The sequence below is a fragment of the Solea senegalensis genome, linkage group LG18, assembly GCF_019176455.1.
Source record: "Solea senegalensis isolate Sse05_10M linkage group LG18, IFAPA_SoseM_1, whole genome shotgun sequence".
Lineage (NCBI taxonomy): Eukaryota > Metazoa > Chordata > Actinopteri > Pleuronectiformes > Soleidae > Solea > Solea senegalensis.
In genome coordinates this window covers 14,541,710-14,562,462 of record NC_058041.1, presented here as the reverse complement: position 1 = coordinate 14,562,462, position 20,753 = coordinate 14,541,710, and the positions used below count along the sequence as shown (strand labels likewise).

General features: G+C 42.1%; 1 protein-coding gene across 1 annotated transcript in view; it reads left to right on the top strand.

Annotated features, from left to right (window-relative positions):
• nrg3b (neuregulin 3b) overlaps positions 1–20,753 on the top strand; it is a 251,334-nt gene that overhangs the window by 203,886 nt on the left and 26,695 nt on the right. The window contains exons 4-6 of the mRNA XM_044014049.1: positions 3,362–3,388; positions 10,676–10,778; positions 14,973–15,099. Of these exons, the coding sequence (XP_043869984.1) occupies positions 3,362–3,388; positions 10,676–10,778; positions 14,973–15,099 (257 nt within the window). The remainder of the gene's footprint in view (positions 1–3,361; positions 3,389–10,675; positions 10,779–14,972; positions 15,100–20,753) is intronic.

Below are 20,753 nucleotides of genomic sequence, written 5' to 3'. Positions count from 1 at the left end.
ATTCTTGTTTTTGCCAAAGTCACGCTGATAAATATTGCCTTCCCTGAGAGTTAACCCTCTTAACTAACACCATTCTCTTCAGCACAGTGGCAGGTCGAAGTCTAAGACTGGGTCTGGAAAATCTCCATGTTTTGCCTACCACATATACTTTATTATAAACATAGTAGGAGAATTGTCTGGGTCAGAGTACAAGAGGAAAATGTTTGTAATATCCAGGTGCTGCTTTGAGCTTTTTCTTCTTTTTCTACAGTGAACTCACATGAATTTACTCAAACATTATCTGGAAATTGGACTTTGGAGCTGGCAGGACAATTTCAGGAAAATATATCGGGGCGGCGTTTTTGCATGTCTGAAAGCAGCTCATCAAATAAACCTCAGATTCAAGAAAGACCAACCATTTACAGTATGCTGTCATTTCTATCCAGTAATGCATTGGTTCTCAAAGTGGTTTATGGACCCAAGGGGCAACGTGACCCCGCAGTTTTGGGCTCAGCAATAAATAATAAATTGTGAAAAACTGCTTTATTGGCAGGACGATCACTGAGGAAATATCCGGGCTTCTTGCATGACTGAAGAGAGACTGAGCTGGGAAAGTGGATTAAGTGTGTCAAAGCACACATCTACACTCTGCTTTGAACACAGCTGTGACTGCAGTGAATTCTGGGAGGTCAAGGACGTTGTTATTGCACAATTAAACGCGGGCAACCTCGCATCATGCGCTGCTTTATCACTCTGAGTCTGTGCTCTTGTAGTAAGTTTGTGCAGATTTCATGGAGAGCGTTTAGGGCATCTGTGGGTACGACTACGTTGAGCATATTACGCTTAAAGGGGATATAATGTACTATATGTGTACAGCAGCAACCTTTAGCATGAAAAATGAGTACTTCGAACTTAATAGCAGAGGGTTGTCACCAAAGTCTCCAAATCAGGGGGGAAAAAGAGGCTGTTTTGAACTTTCTCTCCGTTTTTTTCAATGACACTCTGCTGCAGACCCTTGTTTTTCTCTTCTCCGCTGGTTGAGATGGCTTTTAATGGGATAATGGAGCTTTTAGATTTGGTAACATTCCGAATTTCCAAACCCAAGTGTTCAAGTAACTGTGTCGAGTAACTCTAGTGGCAACCCATTTGTTGAAGTGCCATCAGCTGAGCAGTGGGTGGCACTGAAAGCCACCAATCATTAGATGGATGGAGGGATAGATAGATAGATAGATAGATAGATAGATAGATAGATAGATAGATAGATAGATAGATAGATAGATAGATATGTTTATTGCAAAAACACATTGATTAGATTGGGGTTATGGAAGAGTGGAAGTAGGCTTTGGGGGAAAAAATGACATGGTTAAAATTGCCTTTTGTTTTTTTGTTTTTTTTTCCACTGACGAGTCACTCGGGTGAAAACAAATTGTTTCATGGATCTAATTCATTGTTTCTTTTTTCACTCCAATATAATGATGTGAAAACGAGAAGGTCAAGAAATAAGCCTCGCCAAGAAAGGGACTTTATTAACATTAACAGTGCAGTGTGTGAATGCCACATTCATTCACAGCGTTACATGCAACACTCATATAAAACAGTGTTGAAGTCTTGCAAGTATTAAAATGTTGTCTTCTATTGTACTTTTGAAGAGCAATATCATATTATATATATATACATATGTATATATATATATATATATATATATATATATATATATAAAATTAATGCTGACATTGGCACTGAAGTGATTAGCACAGCTGCCTCACAGCAAGAGTGTTAATGGTTCAAATCCCACTTTTGGAGCTTGACTTGTGTTTGTGCAGAACATGGGGACATTCAAACAAGAATGAACGTCTTAACTGAATGATTAATGTATTTGAAGATTTCAGTCTTGTCATCCAATTTCGCTCCTATTATCGGTGCAATCATGTAAATCCCTTCCACTCATTAAGACTGTCAGTCTAAGAATGTCGGAGAGCGGACAAACTTTGGGATCTCTAATGAAACTTTACCTTAAAAGGATAAGGGTCTTTTGGTTGTTAAATATTTCCAAATTTTACAATAAACGCCATCTTTCCTCGAAGCACATCCCTTGTTTGCGTGGGATAAGCCCGTGGAATTACTATAATCTATTTATCCAGCGACAATATTTATTTGTCTTTAGCTTTTCTGAAGCTCATTCCTCTTTAAACAGATGAAGCCACTGCACTGACAGATTTCCCCGCGGTGCAATCAAAGTGCAACAGAGAGCAGGTGCTATTTATTTAATCATTGTTTATTGTATATCTGAGGGCTCTGGTTGGGGTTTTTTTTGTGAACAATATATCAAGAGCTTGGCAACGCAAAATCTTTCTTTAAAACTGAGATCACCTCTGTCAAAGAAAAAGAGGAAAAAAAACGCAATTACTGGTAAGGAGCTCCGTTTTAATTTAAATGAGATTACATTACAGTGACATGAAAAGGAGTCACTGTCTGGAAAAGGGAACAGCATGTGTGATTTCCTCTGCAGTGAGAAATCTGTGTGTGTGTGTGTGTGTGTGTGTGTATTTGTCTCTTTGGGACCTTCTCTGTCACAAACACTGACTTTGTCGGGACCAGCAGTCCTCATGGAGCTCAAAACCTGGTCCTAATGAGACAGAATGTCATTTCTGAGTATAGCTGGGATTGATTTGATTTGAATAGTGGTTAGGATAAGGTTAGGGTTATAGTCATAAACTGGTTGTTGTTAAGGTTTAGGATAATGTTTGTTCAGTCCAAATGAATGGAAAAAATAAAACAATAGCTGCACAAACCTCTGTGTGTGTGTGTGTGTGTGTGTGTGCGTATTCCTGCACATGCATGTGAACCTGCGTGCACCTTCAAGCAGTCAGCGTGTGAATATTGAAAAGTTTTATGCTCAGAGACACGAGAGAATAATTATTGCAACGCCTCCGGCTGGAGTGAATATAAAAGGCCCGTGCAAAGCAACAACAGTGACATAAAGCTAAATGATGTGTCATTTTCAACTTTTATTTCCATCCTTCCTCTAATCCTCTCAGCCGCTGTATCGTTGTTGTTCCCTTTCTTCTTCCAAAGTAGCTCTGGGCCGCTTTGAATTCCGAGCGTGCGAGAGGCACAGCTAGCATCTGCGGCTGGCTGCTTCATTACCCGGTGCACAAGGAAGAGAGCCGTGTCAGAGGAAGCCGTCAAACCGACTTTATGGTCTAGCTGCAGCGGTGTCTGTCCCTAAAGTGAATTTTTAGTAAGATGGAGGCATATCATGTTGTAACTGTTTTATGCTTCTCTCTCTCTCTCTCCTCCTCCTCCTCCCTGTCTCTGTTGACCCTCCTCTTCCCTCGCCCCCTCCCCCTTTCCTCATGCTATCCGGCCTTCAATGCAACAGTGGACGAACTTGGGATCGAGTTCATGGGTAAGACAACTTTTTTTACCAACTGTGTGGAAGTGCTCCGTCTTTCATGTGCTTCGTGTCTGCGAAAATGCCATGAACAAAACACACAGCTCCAAACACAACAAGGCCACTCACCTTGGAAAATGAATGTGGGCCAGTCTCCATGGAAACACACCGTGGTGGTGAATTAGGTGTATTCTGTCTGCATGAGGAACAGTACTGTTAGAGAGAAGTATAATGAGTACAAAGCAATAAAGTCAGACCACGGCTATTCACTATATAAATGTGTTTCTTCCCGGCTCCATTTCTGGCGCTAATGTCATATATAGTGTAAAACAGCATTTGTTTGTGGTTTGAACTCTGTGCACTTCATTTGGATTTGCATAATAATTCATGGACAGGCCCATACCAGTAGAAAATAAGTTTACAAATGGAGTGAGAGGTAACAGATATACAATTTGAACCTCTTTGGGATTCCATTGATAATACTTAAGGCCTTTCCACCTTCCAGTTGGTAAAGAAATCTTTAAAAACCAAATTATCTCGCTTCCCCTTCCTTTAAAAAGACACGCTGCTCTTTATCCAGAGAGAATATCAAACCGTACCCCACACACAAATATACTCTCCCGCACGCACATGCACACCATTTCTCATTTTCTCTTCTACCGCCATTTCCCCGCTCTCTGACTGCCTTTTGTGCATACATGAAAAACCGTCATTGCATGCTGTGAGGTTTTCCATCAGCGTGGCTGTCACATCACACACACACACACTTACAGGAAGGAAGATTCTGTGAAAGAAACGGCCGCGGTCGCGCGCACAACATTCCCCAGTTCAGTGGGTTTTAATCTGGGGGCTGAATTAGTTCAGAATGCCGCTGCAGGTGGGCGGAGCTTTAGGGGAAATGAGAACAGGATTGATCGATTGATGAATGTAGGTGGAGGGGGGTGCACTGTGCTCACCTGCTAATATTTATTCATGTACCTAAGCCTTTCCCTGACTTTGTTCTTTTAAAAAGTCCGACATGTGACAGTTGGCGTGCGACACAGTCAGAATACAGCCAAAATGTGGGGCTGCAGCTAATGTTTGATTAAAATGATTGTTCGAGTGTGGTTTTATGAGAAACTGACGGAGCTTTTGATGCTCACTGTCCTGAGAACCACCATACGGTCACTCTCAGTGACAACAAAAAAAACACTCACTCACTCACCTGCACCAAAGTCTACAGAGAACATCAGCGACTTTGCATCACAGCGCACAGGAGTTGTTGATCCACTGCCGCTAAACAATGAGTTGTTAAGTGAATTACCAAATGTAGCAGCAGTATACAAACAGCTACTGTATCCCTGGCACTCAAAAACATAGATTTTTAGTCATGTAATTTGGTGCAGGTGATGGTGCAGTTCACAGACTTTTGTTTCCAATCAAAAAAGCCAGGAGAAGGAGGCAAACGTGTGTTTTGATAGACTTAACTGGGCATAGGTGAGCCTTTTGTCTCAGATCTGTCACGGCTTGTGCTTTAATTATGTGTCAGTACTTTATACAAACACACTTAAAACTTCACTATCATTTTAATATGGCGATTACAAATGTCACAACGGTGTTTTGCCGAACCTCTAAATGACAACCTCCTCAAACGCCTCAACGTATTCAGTTGATCGTCGAAGACGAGGAACGCGAACCACAACATATTCACTATTTAAAAGCTGCTTTTGCGTCGTCTTCATTTAAAGGCGAAGAAGAAGAACTACTCTCGTTGTAGCTGCTGAGATGCAGAGCGTCCACCGTGCCAGAGGGGGAGCTGTGTATCTGAGAGCTGGCCTATCTATTATGTCACTTCCAGGTACCTGGCTAATCACAGGACAGTAGGAAAGCTCTCGTTGGCTGGCCAATCACAACACAGTCCACGTTCTGGGGGTGTGGTTTTGGTCTGAAACAGCGCGACTGACGAGAGCGTCAGTGAGGAGATATTTTGATCGGCTCGTTTGTAGCGATTAGGAGGTTTTTAACCATGAAAACAAGTTAATATATGTAAGTAGACCTCCATAACTAACATATATGTGCGATACAAGCATTCTTGTCGCCTTTAAGCATTTTATTGTATGCTCCCTGTCACATATAGAGTGGTTGCTATGGCGTTTCTGCGGCCACACGGGACTGTCTTCCACTCATGTCAGCGTGACGTGGTTTAGCTGCGGTTGTTCACTTTTCTTTCCCAACATGTTTTTGCATTTAATTTCCAGAATGCCTCGCAGGCTTCAGGGATGAAAGGCCTGTAATGGTTTTATATGCAGGCTGCATGTTGGGTTTTTTTTCCTTGCAGCAATTCAGCAGAGCTTTGTAGACAGTTGTTTTTATGTTCTGATTTAGAAAGAGCATATTTCATTTATTCAGAGAAGGGTTGGGGTGGGGGGGGGGGTGGCTTGTCCCAGGTGATGCTTGTACATGATGTTGTAGCAGCAGGGAAAAGATATTTCACATATATGGAGAGGACCTGTCACTAATGGTAAAGGCCGCAGGGTCGACAGGGGCACAGATACGATTGACGCGTAACTTATGATCAGATAACAAACTGAGAGACATTTGCTCAGGCGGTTCTGCCATTATTGCAGGATGGGAAAGGAATTCTGGTAACACTTTAGACTTTAGACACTTTAGAATTGTTGCTTATTAGTAGTAAGTAAGGAAGTTGTTGTATATGAATTACGGTCTCAATATGCTTTGCTGAGTATGGACTTTATATGGTGGTAGTATCACGAGAATAGGAAAAGGAGGCAACCTTGGATGAGGGAACATGTGTTGGTTAATAAGTGTTCAAATACTAGTGAATTAGTCACGATCAAGATGTCACTTTACTATGGGGAACATGTTCTAAGTAACAAAGACTGAATTTAGAATCATTTGGACACTGTTAACACTTGTAGTTAATAGTGGGGACCATATTCATTAGGTATTCTAATAATAATAATGAATATGTGTTCCCTAATCTAAAGTGTTAACATAACTTTATATTTTATTTTATTTTTAAAGTGCAACTACAGGGGGAGCCTGTATCTTTCCAATCATTCCAGGGCCTCATGATTTTTTTGATTCTGGATTATTTTTTTGTCTGCAAAAATGATATATGTATTCTATCTACAACGCAAAGAAAGAACTTATTTCCCATCCCATAATCTGGAGAGAAATTCATTCATAAATAGGCTTCTTTTTTTCAGGTTTGTTTATCTGCGAAACAGTAATTCAATGTCATTTATCTTTCTGCATAATTGTATTTTATGAGAAAAGTTGCCCCCTCACAATAAAAAGGAAAAAGTCTTAGTCAGTTTAATCCGGTGCCAAGAGTGCTATGAACCGATTTGTCAGTTTGCCGCTGCTAAATAAAGCAACAGTGTGTCACAGCTCCAAACTCCCATGCAGCTTCTTTGTTTTTTCTGGACTGACTTTTTTTAATTCAAACCATGGTAACTTTCCTCACAGGGGCTGAGTGGGTAGTTTGAACGTCTAACGTATATCCACACATGTTGCAGATCCAGGATGTGATATCGTGCTATCTTTATCTTTCGCCCCCCTGAAGCGTTTGGTACATGAAAAAGGTTCCGCTTCCACTTTGAACTCGCTCACACATTCTTTACCCCTCTTAAATATGTTGATGCAGCACTGATGTAAAGCGCGGGAAGAAGAATGTAAAAATAAGTGGTGGAAACAACACTCTGTTTCACTTCAGGGGGGAAGCGTTGAGCAAAGGAAGCTTCTCCAACAGCACTCACCGTGGCCTTAGTGGAAGTTCAGGGATTTTTAAAGTGTGATTGTATGACATACTGACCTCGTCAGCACTGACTATACTGTAGGTATCCCCCTGCACCAAGAGCCAGACCGAGATACTGAGGTTTTTATCTCACTTGACTTTTCTTCCCCCCCCTATATTTTATTATCTGAGTGAGTATTGTTGTACTGTGCTACAGAATAGCTCTTATAATCTGAAGTACCATTCTGTCCCATTAAAAGAGTCAATGATGACTTTCAGTTTTGCTTTCATTTTATTTGTTACTTCTGTGTTAAACACAGACCCCAGGAACAATAGCCATTTCTGAGTGTAATGGCAAATGGGGACCCTAATAAACGTAACCAAACTGAAAACATGGCTGGGAGAAAAGGAAAAATACATCTTTCTAAGTCAAGGCTCTGCTAATAAACTCTGCACCGACTTAGGTCTACGATATCTTAAGGATTATTCTGTCTGAGAGAAAATTGCACTCTCCTTTACCAAAGTCCACAGAGAAAATCAACGTTATTAACTCGCAGGGACACGGGAGCCGCTACAGTCTGCTGCTGCCTCATTTGGTAAGTGCGCGTGAATTTGGTCAATCTGACCAAAGAATTTTCAACCCTCAAGTCACAAACAACACAACTGAACTCATTTGCGGAGGCAGCGGTGGATCGAGAACTCCCGTGTGCCGCGGTGGAGCGTCTCTGCGGACTGTGTTGAGGGAGAGGGAGCTCATTTCAAAGTGGGACAAACTTCAGTGTCCAGTCAGGGAGCAGTGGACATTTTCAGATATCGCAGCCATAAACAAGCATTGATGTTCTTTTTGTGAGCCATTAAGTTGCTACAATCTGTCTTCCCTTGTGTGATGAAGACCTTGTCACTGATTGCCAGCAGCGGCACATGGTAAAGCAGACAATCATGTATCAAACTGGCATCCACATACATTATTCCCTCTGTGGTGCCCGAGTGCATGCAGCACATTAAATCACATCACATCTACTACAGCTGCTTGGTATGATCTGGGTCGGTTTATTCATGTTCATAATAATCTTACGTTCTATTCTTCAACTCTGGGATTGAACCAGAGCCGGTGATTGGTGCCTCCTTATATGGGATTATGCCCAGGTGTGATAATGGTGGAAGATACCATGATGACCCATAACACATAGTGGGTCATGGGTAATTCTTTTTGATTAATGAAGTTAGGTTTTGAGATTATTTCAAAGGTTTAATATGGAAATGGCAGCATTTTATAATGAGTTTAATGATCGTGTGAGATTATTATTATTATTCTTATCAGTGAGTGGTTGGTCCAAACTTAGCTCAGGTGAAAAGTGACTGTACATGGAAACTTATACTTAGACATATAGTATATACTGGAAGTTTTAGGTTGTTTTTTTAGCTTTGTTGACCATCACTTCTGTAACACCTGTCCCCGCTGGCAGCCATGTTTTCACTGAGAGGGAACCTCCGTTTTCTCAGACTGGTTTGCAGAGCAGGGAGCACACAGTCAGCACTTATGCACCAGGACCTCATACAGCCCCACAATATCCTGTATAAACAAGAGTTGCAGGAGAGATGGTTGACAGACCGGGGCGGACAAGCACGAATGAAGAAAACCTCCCTGGACATTTCTGTGACAGCATCAAAAGCCACAAACGAGCCTTCAAAAGGTGAAGAGCGGGTGACACTGAAGTTTTCTGCCCTTCTTTTATCCCCCATGTAGTTACCAAGGTGCTGAGATCACTCACAGAGGGATTTATTATTTTGGAGTGAGAGTGAGCGCTGTCACGTGGGGTTGTCCTAAAGGTCATAAACGACAATTGCTGTCTTTCCACTACATTTTATCAATCATTTGAACCACAGTTTTCAGAGATAAAGAGAAAAAGAACATTTATTGTGAGCGTATAATGGGAGTGAGTTTACCGAGATAAGCAGTGGGTGAGCGCATTTCATATAACTGGATGAAGTAAATCAAGAGACCACATACCATGTTTCATTGCTGCTTTAATTCATTATCATATAATATTTGTCAGGGAGTTGTAGATTTCTAAACATGCTCTTTGATTCACTGAAACTGTTTCTATCTACTTTTCCACCTCTGAAGATTTTATTTGATTTTTCCCGCGTCTCACTCGGGCGTTTTCATGCACATAAAAACAGACTGATAGAAACCCACCGACTGAGCTCCGGTAGCTGATGTCACGCAACTCCATCATGCAACAGTCAGATTAAAAATAATGCCATTTTGGCAGGAAGCTTTGCTGTTCATAGACATTACCTCAGACGTGTATATACCCAGCAACATAAACGCCAGTTTCTCCGCTGACTGTATTCATATAGAAAGAGATTGTGGATAGCTGTTGAGCCGCAGGGATAGCAAAGGGAGAGCGTTTTACCAGATCACCAAAGATGCCGAGAGGCGCTAGAGGTGGATCACTGCCATAAAACATGCTTGAAATGAACATAAAAGATGATGCAATGGGAATCCACAGGCAACCGATTACGTTTATGTAGTGATCACTTTATATCTGATACACAATCCAGCTCTTACTAGCTTTAATATCTTGTTTATTTGACATGGTTTTGTAAGCGTTTTTGTTTTTTCTCCAGACTAAGCTAAGTTGAAGATGTTGGGTCACTACAAGTCGAGAGTAACGTCCACTCTGACTCTCTCTATTCTATATATACAGAGTCATTATAAGGGTTTGTCAAAGCTTGTTGAGTTTTGGGATATATTGTCTGAATTCTGTGGATTTAAAGTGTGCAATGGACTCTGACTTGGAGGTGTAAACAAACTCTAGAGCTTTATTGGGACATCATAATCTCTCTTTACTTTTGACACTTGATATCAGCAGATTAGTGATTATTACAGTTTTATTTTTGACCACTGGCTGATTTGTTGAGTGAGTTTTCAGCCATTGCCTGACTCGCCTTCGCACACAACAACACAACCTTTAATAGTCCGTGTGCGAGGGTCTAAAAATTGCAGCTGCTCAGTCCGACCAAATATCTGCTGGGATCAAAATGCTCATCCCGGGCCGCATGTGACCTTAAGCTTGTGCCGCTGATGTGCAAGGGTTTGACAGGAAGCTCTGGGAGCATTCATTTGCTGCTAATTCCCCGTAGTCATCAGTCACCGAGTGCTGACACACATAAAGAACTCGCACGCACACATTCAATATGGCCCCTGTTGTGCAGAGTCAGTGCATTGGTATTGCCTGCTGGGTTTGTCTGAACAAAGTGATTATCACACTTCAGTTAGCACATGTCACTGAGCCCTGCCTATGTCCCTTCCCCGTGCTCCAACACTGACATTTCCTGACAGCGGCATCGGCCTCTCTATGCTAATGCAGATTGTGGGGTGGACATTTGTGTGTTTGTTTGTGTGTCCACTCTCCATTTGTGTCCATTCACGATGCACCCCTCCCACTTCCTTCGCTGCAACAGAACTCCGCTCACGTCTCTGTCTTTATTTCTTTCTTTCTTTTTGTCACAGTGGAGATTCTGTTTGCTCTGAACTGTATTGTCTCCTCTTGCAGAGAGCGGTGACACCTACCAGAGGCAGGTGCTGTCCATCTTCAGCATCGCCTCGGGGATCTGTCTTCTCGGAGTGGCATGTATGGCTCTCTACCACCGCAACAAGTGAGTGATGCCATCCAGCACCACATTAGTGGAGTATGCCTCAGGCTGTGCAGAAAAAGCACTTTACTATCATGGCATGGCGCCCGCTGAAATTCTCACTGTGCGTCAGCGAGAGACGACAATTTAGTTGTGCTTCAAATTCAAATTTTGCGGCATACATTCAAGTCAAATACTTGCACAGGGAAAAGATCCAAGATGTATTTGTAAAGTGGTTTTTGTTATGTTTTTTCGTGTCCATGTTTTATTGGTTTATCCCTTCTCCCTTTACATTATTTATAGATGTAACAGAACTGAAAAACAGACATCTATACACACAAGTGTTGCTGAAATATAAGCCAGCTCCTAAACTTGGGCTTTTTGAGGTAAAGTAAGCAAGTAAAATGACCGATATTAATCGAAAACATGCACAGTCTTTACGTTTATGACATCAAGGCATTTAAATTTCATTGTCATGAGGGGACGACAGCAGAGCACTGCTCTGCACCGTGGGCTGACAGATTACCCGAAATCAGGAAGAGCAAAGAGACAATCATTTTCGTACATAAAGATAAAGAAACATTATTAATTTAAATTTAATTAGAAAAATGATTATAAAAAACAAACATGCACAGTATATCAGATATATTCTTATATGGGTACATGTTGCCTCTTGGCTGCAGTGGTGATCTGTCTTATTTTTTAATCAGCTTTTTAGCACTATTCTTGCTGTTGTGATAATGGCCCTTTTTTTTTGGTGGGTCGGTTTCTCAGAGAATACGACGTACACAACAAATTAGACTAGAAGTGCAGTGTGTTCAATTATGTTTGTGTGTGTGTGTGTGTGTGTGTGTGTGTGAGAGAGAGACAGAGAGAGAGACTGCATTGAAGTCTACCTTGCTACTCAAAAACAGCCTGGCAAAATCAGTAAGTCTCTGCAGGGAGGAGGAAAGAAAAGCAATGGAGACAAAGAAAAGTAATGGCAGAGTGTGAAATGGTTGACGTGATTGAATAGGGCCTGATAAATAAAAAAAACTCTCACTATTGTAGCATTCTGAATAGTGTAGCCAGAGTAAATGCTCTGTATTGATTTACTACTTTCCTAGTCTTGAAAAGCACTCAAAGACCTTCCACTACAGTTTTTTTTTTTTTTCATTTTGGTCATTCACACCCAATTGCATGTGCATTCATACAGCCAGCCGTGTACTTATGGCTACTCCACATTTACTTCTTAAAATGCAAACTGCTCAGGATACAATTGCCAATGTTTGCTTTTAGGTTGAAAAGTGACCCTTAAGGTTCACTTTTCAACCTAAAAGCAAACCAGTCATTAGCAGAAGTTTCTGCAACTGAACAAAACAATGGCGAGAGAAAATCTGCTTCCGGAAACACAGTCTGGACGCAGGCTGTTTTAATTTGAAAATGTCACTGCGGTGCTTTATCCATACATCATTCACACTAATGGCCATTCATTCACATGCTGCCAACACTGCTATCAGGAGCACTTTGGAGTTTAGGGCCCCGTCCAAAGACATTTTGGCACAGCCAGGGATCCAAGCGCTAATGTTCAGATTAGAGGATGACCTGCTCTACCACCACCCATGACCGACTCATGAATAATTTAATCCAAAACCTGGATTTCTTGACCAGAAATACAGTTTGGCTTTACAGTTCAGAAAAGCTGTTCAGACTAATACCCTGGAAAACGTCCAGAAAATGGGGTGCGCGCATTCTTTGAAGTTTGCTGTGAACATATGACGAACACAGCAGGAGATTGTCTGAGTCAGACGCCGTCACAGCAGCCGAAGCGTCTTAGCGAGGATTGGTGCCTGGCTTGCAGCATGCGGGAGGCTCACATGGAGGCTCACATGGCCTCACCCAGACTTTCTGACAGGAAGTGATACACGTATAATTATTCGCAGCTCTAGCATCACAAAACATGTGAGTTGAAGTCGCTTCTCTGATTAGCAGCCTTTTCTAACTGGAAACTGCTGACTCCCCCCGCACCAAAGTCTATATGAAGATCAGTGATTTTACATCACAGTATATAGGAGCAGGTTAAGCGAATATTTTAGTCAGTTCAAATGTGTTATCTTGAGGCAGCAGTAGACTAACAGCTGTGTTCCCATGAGCTAAAAACCCTGATTTTCTCAATGGACGTTGGTGCAGGAGAGTGAGTGTTTTTCAAACTTCGCTTTCCAGCTCTTACACAGAAGAGTTCGAGACACAGAGACACCTTTACGTTTTAAAGGCCTGCCATAAGAGGCAATTTTATATTACAAGGTTCATGGAGTTAAGTGGGACAACAGTGAGCCGCCATAATGTGTGCGTTTGACAAACATCCACATTAGCTGTTGATTATCGTGGGCTGAGCTGTGCAATAACCTTTATAAACAATGTACTGTAACTGTAACTAAAAGTGGTAGTTAGTTTGTGAGCGTATTGAATCGAGGCAAACAATGAATATGTCTTTACTGTATATTCTATTTTATTTGCTTTACCTTGACAGTCTTGCTGCCGTAACAATGTCAATTTCATTGTGGGAGTAATAAAGGATTATCTTTCTCTTATCTTATCTTATCTTATTTTACCACTCTCACTGTTGCACACCGTCTCTTGTTCTTCAGACATTTCCTCGCCCAGTTTGCTCCCCACATCCTTTAATTAGGTGAAAATGTAACAGGCCTCAGCTGCAGAGGGAGTTTAGCAACCTCATGTCTAAAATGAACATTTAATGGTGAATTAACATTTAATCCAAAAGTCTTAAGCGTCAATTAATTTTTAATCCAATCGGAAACCTTCTCCGTTTCTTTGTGTTGATAGCGTTTTCACTTCTCCTTCTCACACTTTTCTCGCAAGTTCCTCTTTTGGTGGTTGTAAGGGGGAAAGAGAGAGAGAGAGATTTATAATGTTTAGGTGGATATCATTAAGCTGTTTACTGTGCAGCAAATCTGCCTTCGACTCCCTACTCAGCACCATTAATGTGACATGTTTACTCCGCTGTCATTGATTACACATCATTTTACATTATGTGTGAATATAAACATGTTACCAACCAAACCAAAGTTTTTTTTTTCCTTCCAGTTTCCCTCTGTGATGTAAGAATCTAATCTAACGTCTGTGGCAGTATTTTTTGAGAGGTTTTTGTCTTTCTTACTTTCTTTTGTCAGAATCTTGTCAAAAGGCATGAAATGGAGGTTTCATGCTTCATTGCCTCAGAAACATTTTCACTTTGCATTTGCACTGCCAGACATCAACTCTCCTAATGCTATTTTTATGTCTTTTTCGAGTGTGTTGCACTACCATCAAACCTTTGTTACAGCTATAAAACAATGCCCTCATATGACATATGATCAGAGTGGCTTTGTCCCTTTTACCTGTTTAGAATGCGTCACTAATGTTTCTTAGATCTAGTGATTCTCAACGGGTTTTTCTCCAATTGTTTTCTAAATACTGTATTATTGATGTACATGTATTATTCCTTCATAATCTCCTCCAACCTTCTCTGACTGCAACTGAAGTTTGCAAACAAACTCCATGCACCAAAGCCCATAAGAAAATCTGTGATTTGACATCCCTGCACACAAGAGAGGTTAATCCACCGCTTCCTCAATCAGTCAGCTCAAATGTGTTATCTTGTGACTTTAGGGTTTGAAATCCTTCATTCGGGTTCACTAGACTGTCACAAACTTTACCAAACAAGGCAGCAGCAGACCAACAGCGCCTGTGTCCCCCATAAGCTAAAAACACAGATTTCCATAATGGACTTTGGTGCTGCAGAACAAGTGGTTTACAAACTGCATTCACACGTACACAGTGTGGCAAAATTCCTGTATTTGTGGTGTTGCAGGTTTAAGTTTAAGTTTAATCATGTGTGTGCTTTTAATCATTTGACAAAAAAAATATTTACAGTCATTAAGGATATAAATAACCTTTTTTTTTTTTTTATCTGACCTTTTATGTTTACTGTATTTGTTACCCTTTCCAAATGTGAACGTTTCTTCATGTGCCAGGTCGCACATGATGGAGCAGTGTCATTCAGGCCATTAAAAGTAACAGCAAATCATGAAAGATATCATCACCTCGTCCAAGAAACCGTCTTTTGTTGGCTGTTATCTCTTTGTTTTTTATAAATAATACTGCAATGTCTCTCTCTCTCTCTCTCTCTGTCTGTCTCTGTCTCTTTCTCCTCTGCTTCTGCTTCTGCTCTCCCCACAGGAGACACAGAGAAAAACTCCAGGCTCATTTCTCTGATAGTCGCAGCCTGAGGGAATGCAGTGTCAACGCCTCTGGCCTTATGTCCAAATCTGCTCCCAGGCTTCAATACAGCCTCCAACCCCAAAAGGTAAGTCTCTGTGTAATGTAATATATAGACTGTATACTTTGTGCGTACAGTATATTCACACACGCACACCAGTTGACAGAGAGCGTGACAGGATGATGTATGATGCGCGTCTTAATAATTTCCCTTAAGCCTTTTGTTTACACACAAATCTGATTGAGCAGAGAGACAGTGTGTGTGTGTGTGTGGGTATAAAAGCCTCATATGTAAGATGGGAAAAATGTGCCTGTCATGTTCACAATGACAGATCCCTGTGTGTCAGGATGGTAGGATTCACCGTGCTGTGCAGTGGACACATACTGCTAAATGGCACTTTGCGAGTGGTACGTCACCACCGAGATTATCAACTGTGCGCTTTGCAGGTGCGTTCAATACTCGCTGTATCGCACACGGGACTCTTTCTCGTGCAGCGAAAACAGTTGCCGCGGGTCCGAAACAGACAAAAATGAAGGCGGTCAGGAATGCGATCAAAGTATTAATTCACTGAGAAAAAACAACAAGACTTTTTGAAGAAGGTGGAAGTGGGGAGGGAGAAGTCCTGCCTGAGTCAAGAAATAAATAAATAAATGAAGAAAAAGTGGGAGAAAAAGGCAACTTACCGCGTCAATCACAGCAGAGCATCTGGAGGATGAACATGGCACTAATGAGGCTGATGCCTTCACTGACTCCCAAGGTAATTGGAACCTAATGCACAATTCTAAAGGTCTCACAGAGAGTGCAATCACCAGAACGCATTAGCACTTCCCCGAATGCACCCCATAATGGTCACGCATTGTTTTCTCCTCCCAAAAATCTTTTTTTCAACTCTCCATATCTCACACAGTGTAGCGTAGAGGTGCCGCTCGGATCTTGTCATTCCTGTGCCGCACGCAGGAAGTGATTCATTTTATGTCAAGACAGACGGAGGCAACACTGCGGTGGTTTGGCGAGGGGACTGCAAACAGGTCGGAGGGAGATTGAAATCACAGAAAAGTGCCCCCGAGTAGTGAAAAATGAATTCTGCCGCTCGAAAAACCCGGCGGTTCAGCATTTTGACGAGACAAAGACGAAGCTTCTTGTCCCCACCCGGCCCTGTGCTGCCACTACTCACACACAAACTGTCCCTCAGTCGGGTCTGATAGTATTGCTCCACAGAAATGCACAGCATGCAAATAACGTGACATTTCTGTTCACGATTGACAAACAGAGGCAGAATAATAACAAAAATAACAAAGGTTATACACTGCAGCTTTCAGTATAATGCTGATGATACTTAAATACCTTTAACCCTATCAGCTCCACATGACTTTTTCTCTGTTTATTTGTTTTTTTCTGTGTTGCCTGGCCTCATTTCAGCGCTGCACACAGGAACGTTTTTGTGCCTACGTCACAACTGACGTAGGCAGGGTGGAACAGCTACATAGTAAAGCTAGAAAAGCAAGATACCTGCAATCAAGGAGCTTTATTTCTCATTTAACATGTAAGGAACATGAGTAACGAGATATGGTGCCACAATCTCGGTGTCCAGTATTTACGAGTTCAATTTAGTCAATAAAAATCAGTAAAAGGCAACCTAAAAACAATATATAAGTCAAAGTTAATAAATAACAGCAATGTTAGAAAATACTGTGCTGCAGCTGTTGAAGTGCAACAGTTTGGAAGCAGAGGAGTGGAACAGTGCAGCACTCTCACAGCATCCTGGAAGAAGCACTTTTACTTTTTCAGTCTTGCTCTGATGGGAGAGGGGCAAACAGCTCAGTGGGAGTGTGACTGAAAATGTCAGGAATTGCCCACAAACATTTTCAAAAGTGGATTCTGCTGCTCTGGATGTTTGGTCGAGTGACGGGATTAACGCAAATGAAGACAGGAAGGGCGTCTGTAGATGGCAAATGATATGATTTGGGCCCTAGAACTATAAAAAAATAAGTAATGTGGCAGCCCATGGTCAAGTGGAAGGGGATCTTGGCTTGTGACTGAAGGGTTACTTCAAGTCCCTGCCAGGTCAAAGGCCCCTGAGCAAGGTACCCAATTCTCATTGATCATGGTTTGCATCGAGAAGTGTAAAAAACCAAGTGTGTGGATCATAACTGCAGCAAAACCCCATACAGAGGGGGTTCTTTGCAAGGACGTGAATGAATATTTGACTTCTGCAGTGTGTTTATGCAAAGGTGCCTCTCAGTTGACAAATCAATTTTTCTTCTGGCACATTTGTGTTTCGACACAGATGCGCTTGTTGTCGTCTGGAACCCCTCACGCGGGCCCGGCCTTGCGCCGTCATTTCTGTTGTTTGCCAAACGTAGCCGGCGCTGAGGCTCCTCAATAATGCATCAGCGTCTAGTGTCACCCACTGAAACAAACACCCCCTCGAACGCTGCAGCCGCACCCACAGAACTGCAGTTGGAACAATTTGAAAGCTTTTTGGGGGTTGGCGTGTCATTTTAGATTATTGCTCGAAGCAGTTGGCAGCTCGAGACGCGGTACAACATTTTTCTGTAAATGTTGTAGCTGTTAAGAAGCTGTGTTTCGGAGGAGAAGTCCTCAAATGAGTGAGCACTCGTCGTACGAATCCACAGCTGCACAGACATATTCATGACACGCCGCGGAGACGCCTTGAAGCTCTAAAGAGTCCCAAAAGCTCCACTGATACCAACTCATTCGCGGCACATCGGTGCATGTGTTTCACTCAGATTCGTTCCTATTGTCCTGTTGCCATTATATTAACTCTATCGCAGGCAACATGAGGTGGTGGGAATATACGAGGCATTTAGTGAATCCTTCTACCTATAGCCGCGAACAAAGCGCTTTGAGAGACGGACGCAGGGAGGAAAGTAGGCGTGAGGCAAAGAGAAGAAGAAAAGACAACACAAGCTATAATAGAACAGTGTGAGGGGAAGCTTCTAGTGGAATGTGAAAGATCACTGGTTAGAAGCGTCCAGGAGGGAGCATAAGCTGAACAGACCAAGAGAACAGTTTCTCCACGTATTTGACACAGCAGCCCTCTGACCACCGCGACTCAACACCCACTCCCTTTAGCTTGTAACCATCATGTGCCGTGGGTGGCGTGTTCTCTAAAAGTTCCCCGGCGCTTCTTTAAAGTGAAGCCGACAGCATATTCAACACAGAGCGCTGTGTTCCTAAGGAGGCTGGAAATATTTGATGAAGCATAAGAAAATGATGCGCTTTGTTTTTCTTCCGTGTGGATTTGAGGCAAGAACATGGAGGCTGAACACGCCAAGTGAGCTGGAAACAAGCGCTCCTCTTGAGGCAAGTGCAGCAGAGGGAAGACTCAAACTGGAGTCCCTTTTCTTTGGCTGGTGGCACGACGAACTGATGCATTGCTGCTGCGTCCTTAAACCTCCAACTTCCCGGCCCCTCCCCCCCGCCGAAAAATACAATACATCAACTTCCTGAACTCCCAGGACATCTTCTGTCGAGGTGGGCGTGGAGTAGCGAGGCAAAGACTCGCACAGTATTTGCTGACATTAGAGATGATCTGATAGCAGCTGGAAATTTTCTCCCAGATACTGCCAAAAATGCTGTATTTTATTTATTTATGTTTATTTTTTCCCTGAAGTCCCAGGGAGAAAAAAACAACTTTTCAAGTGCACACAAGAAATTGATCTTGAGAGCACGAGATATTTAATGGAAAACATGATGACTGGAACTGCATAATAAATGCATTATATTCCTGTAGTATTTATAACCTTAGGAACTGTTGATTGTGTTAATTGCTTGTGGAAAGCATAGTTTTTTATAGATCTACTGCTTTCTCCTCCATGAGGTTCACAGGGGACATAGGGCGAAAGGCGGGGTTACATCCCGGACACGTCGCCCGTCCATCGCAGGACCGCTTATTTATTATTTGTTTTTAATGATAAGATAAGGATAAAATAATGTAAGATTATATCTTGAGAGTACAAGACACAGAAATAACGTTTGGGGACCTTTGGGGGTCCGTATTTATCTTTCACCCAGGTAAGACGAACGCTACAGTTCTGAAAATCACTTCTTGTTCGCCCGACATGACAAAAAGTAGCAGTGGAAGAAGAAGAGCTGATTTAAACACTCTCTATTTTAGCATTCAGTGCCCACAGAGAGTTGCGCACACATTCCCTTCATGCACAGGGACACCGTGGGTGTGTAATGTCACAATTATGACATCTTTCCAGCCCTCTTTTTTTAAAAAAAGAAAAATATTATTAAATAACACATGCATAAAATGAAGTTGTGAATAATTAATCAAGGATATACGGTCTCTCTTGCAAATGACTGGTTTATTTATTCCTAATAATGTTAGGCACTATACAGAAAAGGCAGTAAGAAAGAGAAGGAAACATTATATTATGATTGTCATGGTTTGTCAATGTTCATCTTAATAGTGGGCCCCCATATTAAAATGTTTCACATTAGAAAGTCCATGAAATTTAACACCAGTATTAGCCAGACAAATCATATGGTCATCAGTGGTAATATTGTGGTTGTGGCTGTAACTAAATCAATGTATTGGCAGTGATTATTATCAACAATCCTGTGAAACTGCCGTTGGTCAGAGGGCGTGAACTGAGGAGGCGGTCTCTAATCCATCCATGAGCACAGATTGCTTTCCTGCATACACGAACCACCTTGGAACAGGAATTTTGGGATGGGATCAGGGCAGGAGCATTCAGACCTGCATCTGGAGTGATCTGCACATGATCTGCGTGATCGACTTTCTTGGGTGGGGAGTGAGTGGTTCACAAAGTGGCTCAAACTTCAGTTTCCAGTGGGGGAAGGCTGTCTTATGGCAAGATGAACGGGTGAATATGCACCTGTACTGCCTCAATTCTTTGCATTTGCAGTAACAGTGCCAGACTCGTGTATCTCACCTCTCTGCCCACCAGATCTGGCACTGCATTTGTAGATATTGCTGTGTTAGATCCATCCGTGATTGCCAATACCTTGACATAATTGGAACATTTGGAAACGGTCCCGTGCATTAGCTTATCCATAAATGAAAGTCAAATTAAGACGAATAGCCATATGACCTGCCTACGCTTTTGCACTTAACCGCATATGCACACAGTTAAGTCATGTATGGAGAGTGTGACTCCTTCCTAATCACTCGGAAGGGAAAGAAAATCAAAAAAAATCCACTCATATTCGACTCAACCTCTGTGGCAATAAAAAATATGTCTGAAATCAAAGGTGATGGACACCCACGAGACTCTCCAGTCAAACAGACACGCTGCCACAGGAAGGAATAAGGGCACACAGACTGGAAAGACACAGACTCAAAAACTCAATTCCCAGTAGCCAGAAGCTTCGTGGGTGGTAACAAACCTTTGTGAGGAAGCGTGCAAAGCTACAGGTGAACTTTCTGATGGAATACTGCATGAGGACTGAGAAGGAACAGAGCCCCACACCAGAGCGCTGTGTTCCCAAAACATCTCTTACTGTATGTGCCACCAGGCTTCTGTTACACCAAAGTCAATCGTCTGAAGCTCTGAGGTCATAAGACACAGTGTCTTCTTTCTCCGAGTCAATACTGCACCAATTTCTGAACACCAGTAGTTTTCACATTATGTTGTCAGAGATCCCAAAAAAAACAAAAAAACAATGGCCTCAGGAGCAGAAGACAGAGGGGAATCTTTTAGTGCAGTGACACTGTAAATGCTTTCTGCACATCGACAACAACCCGG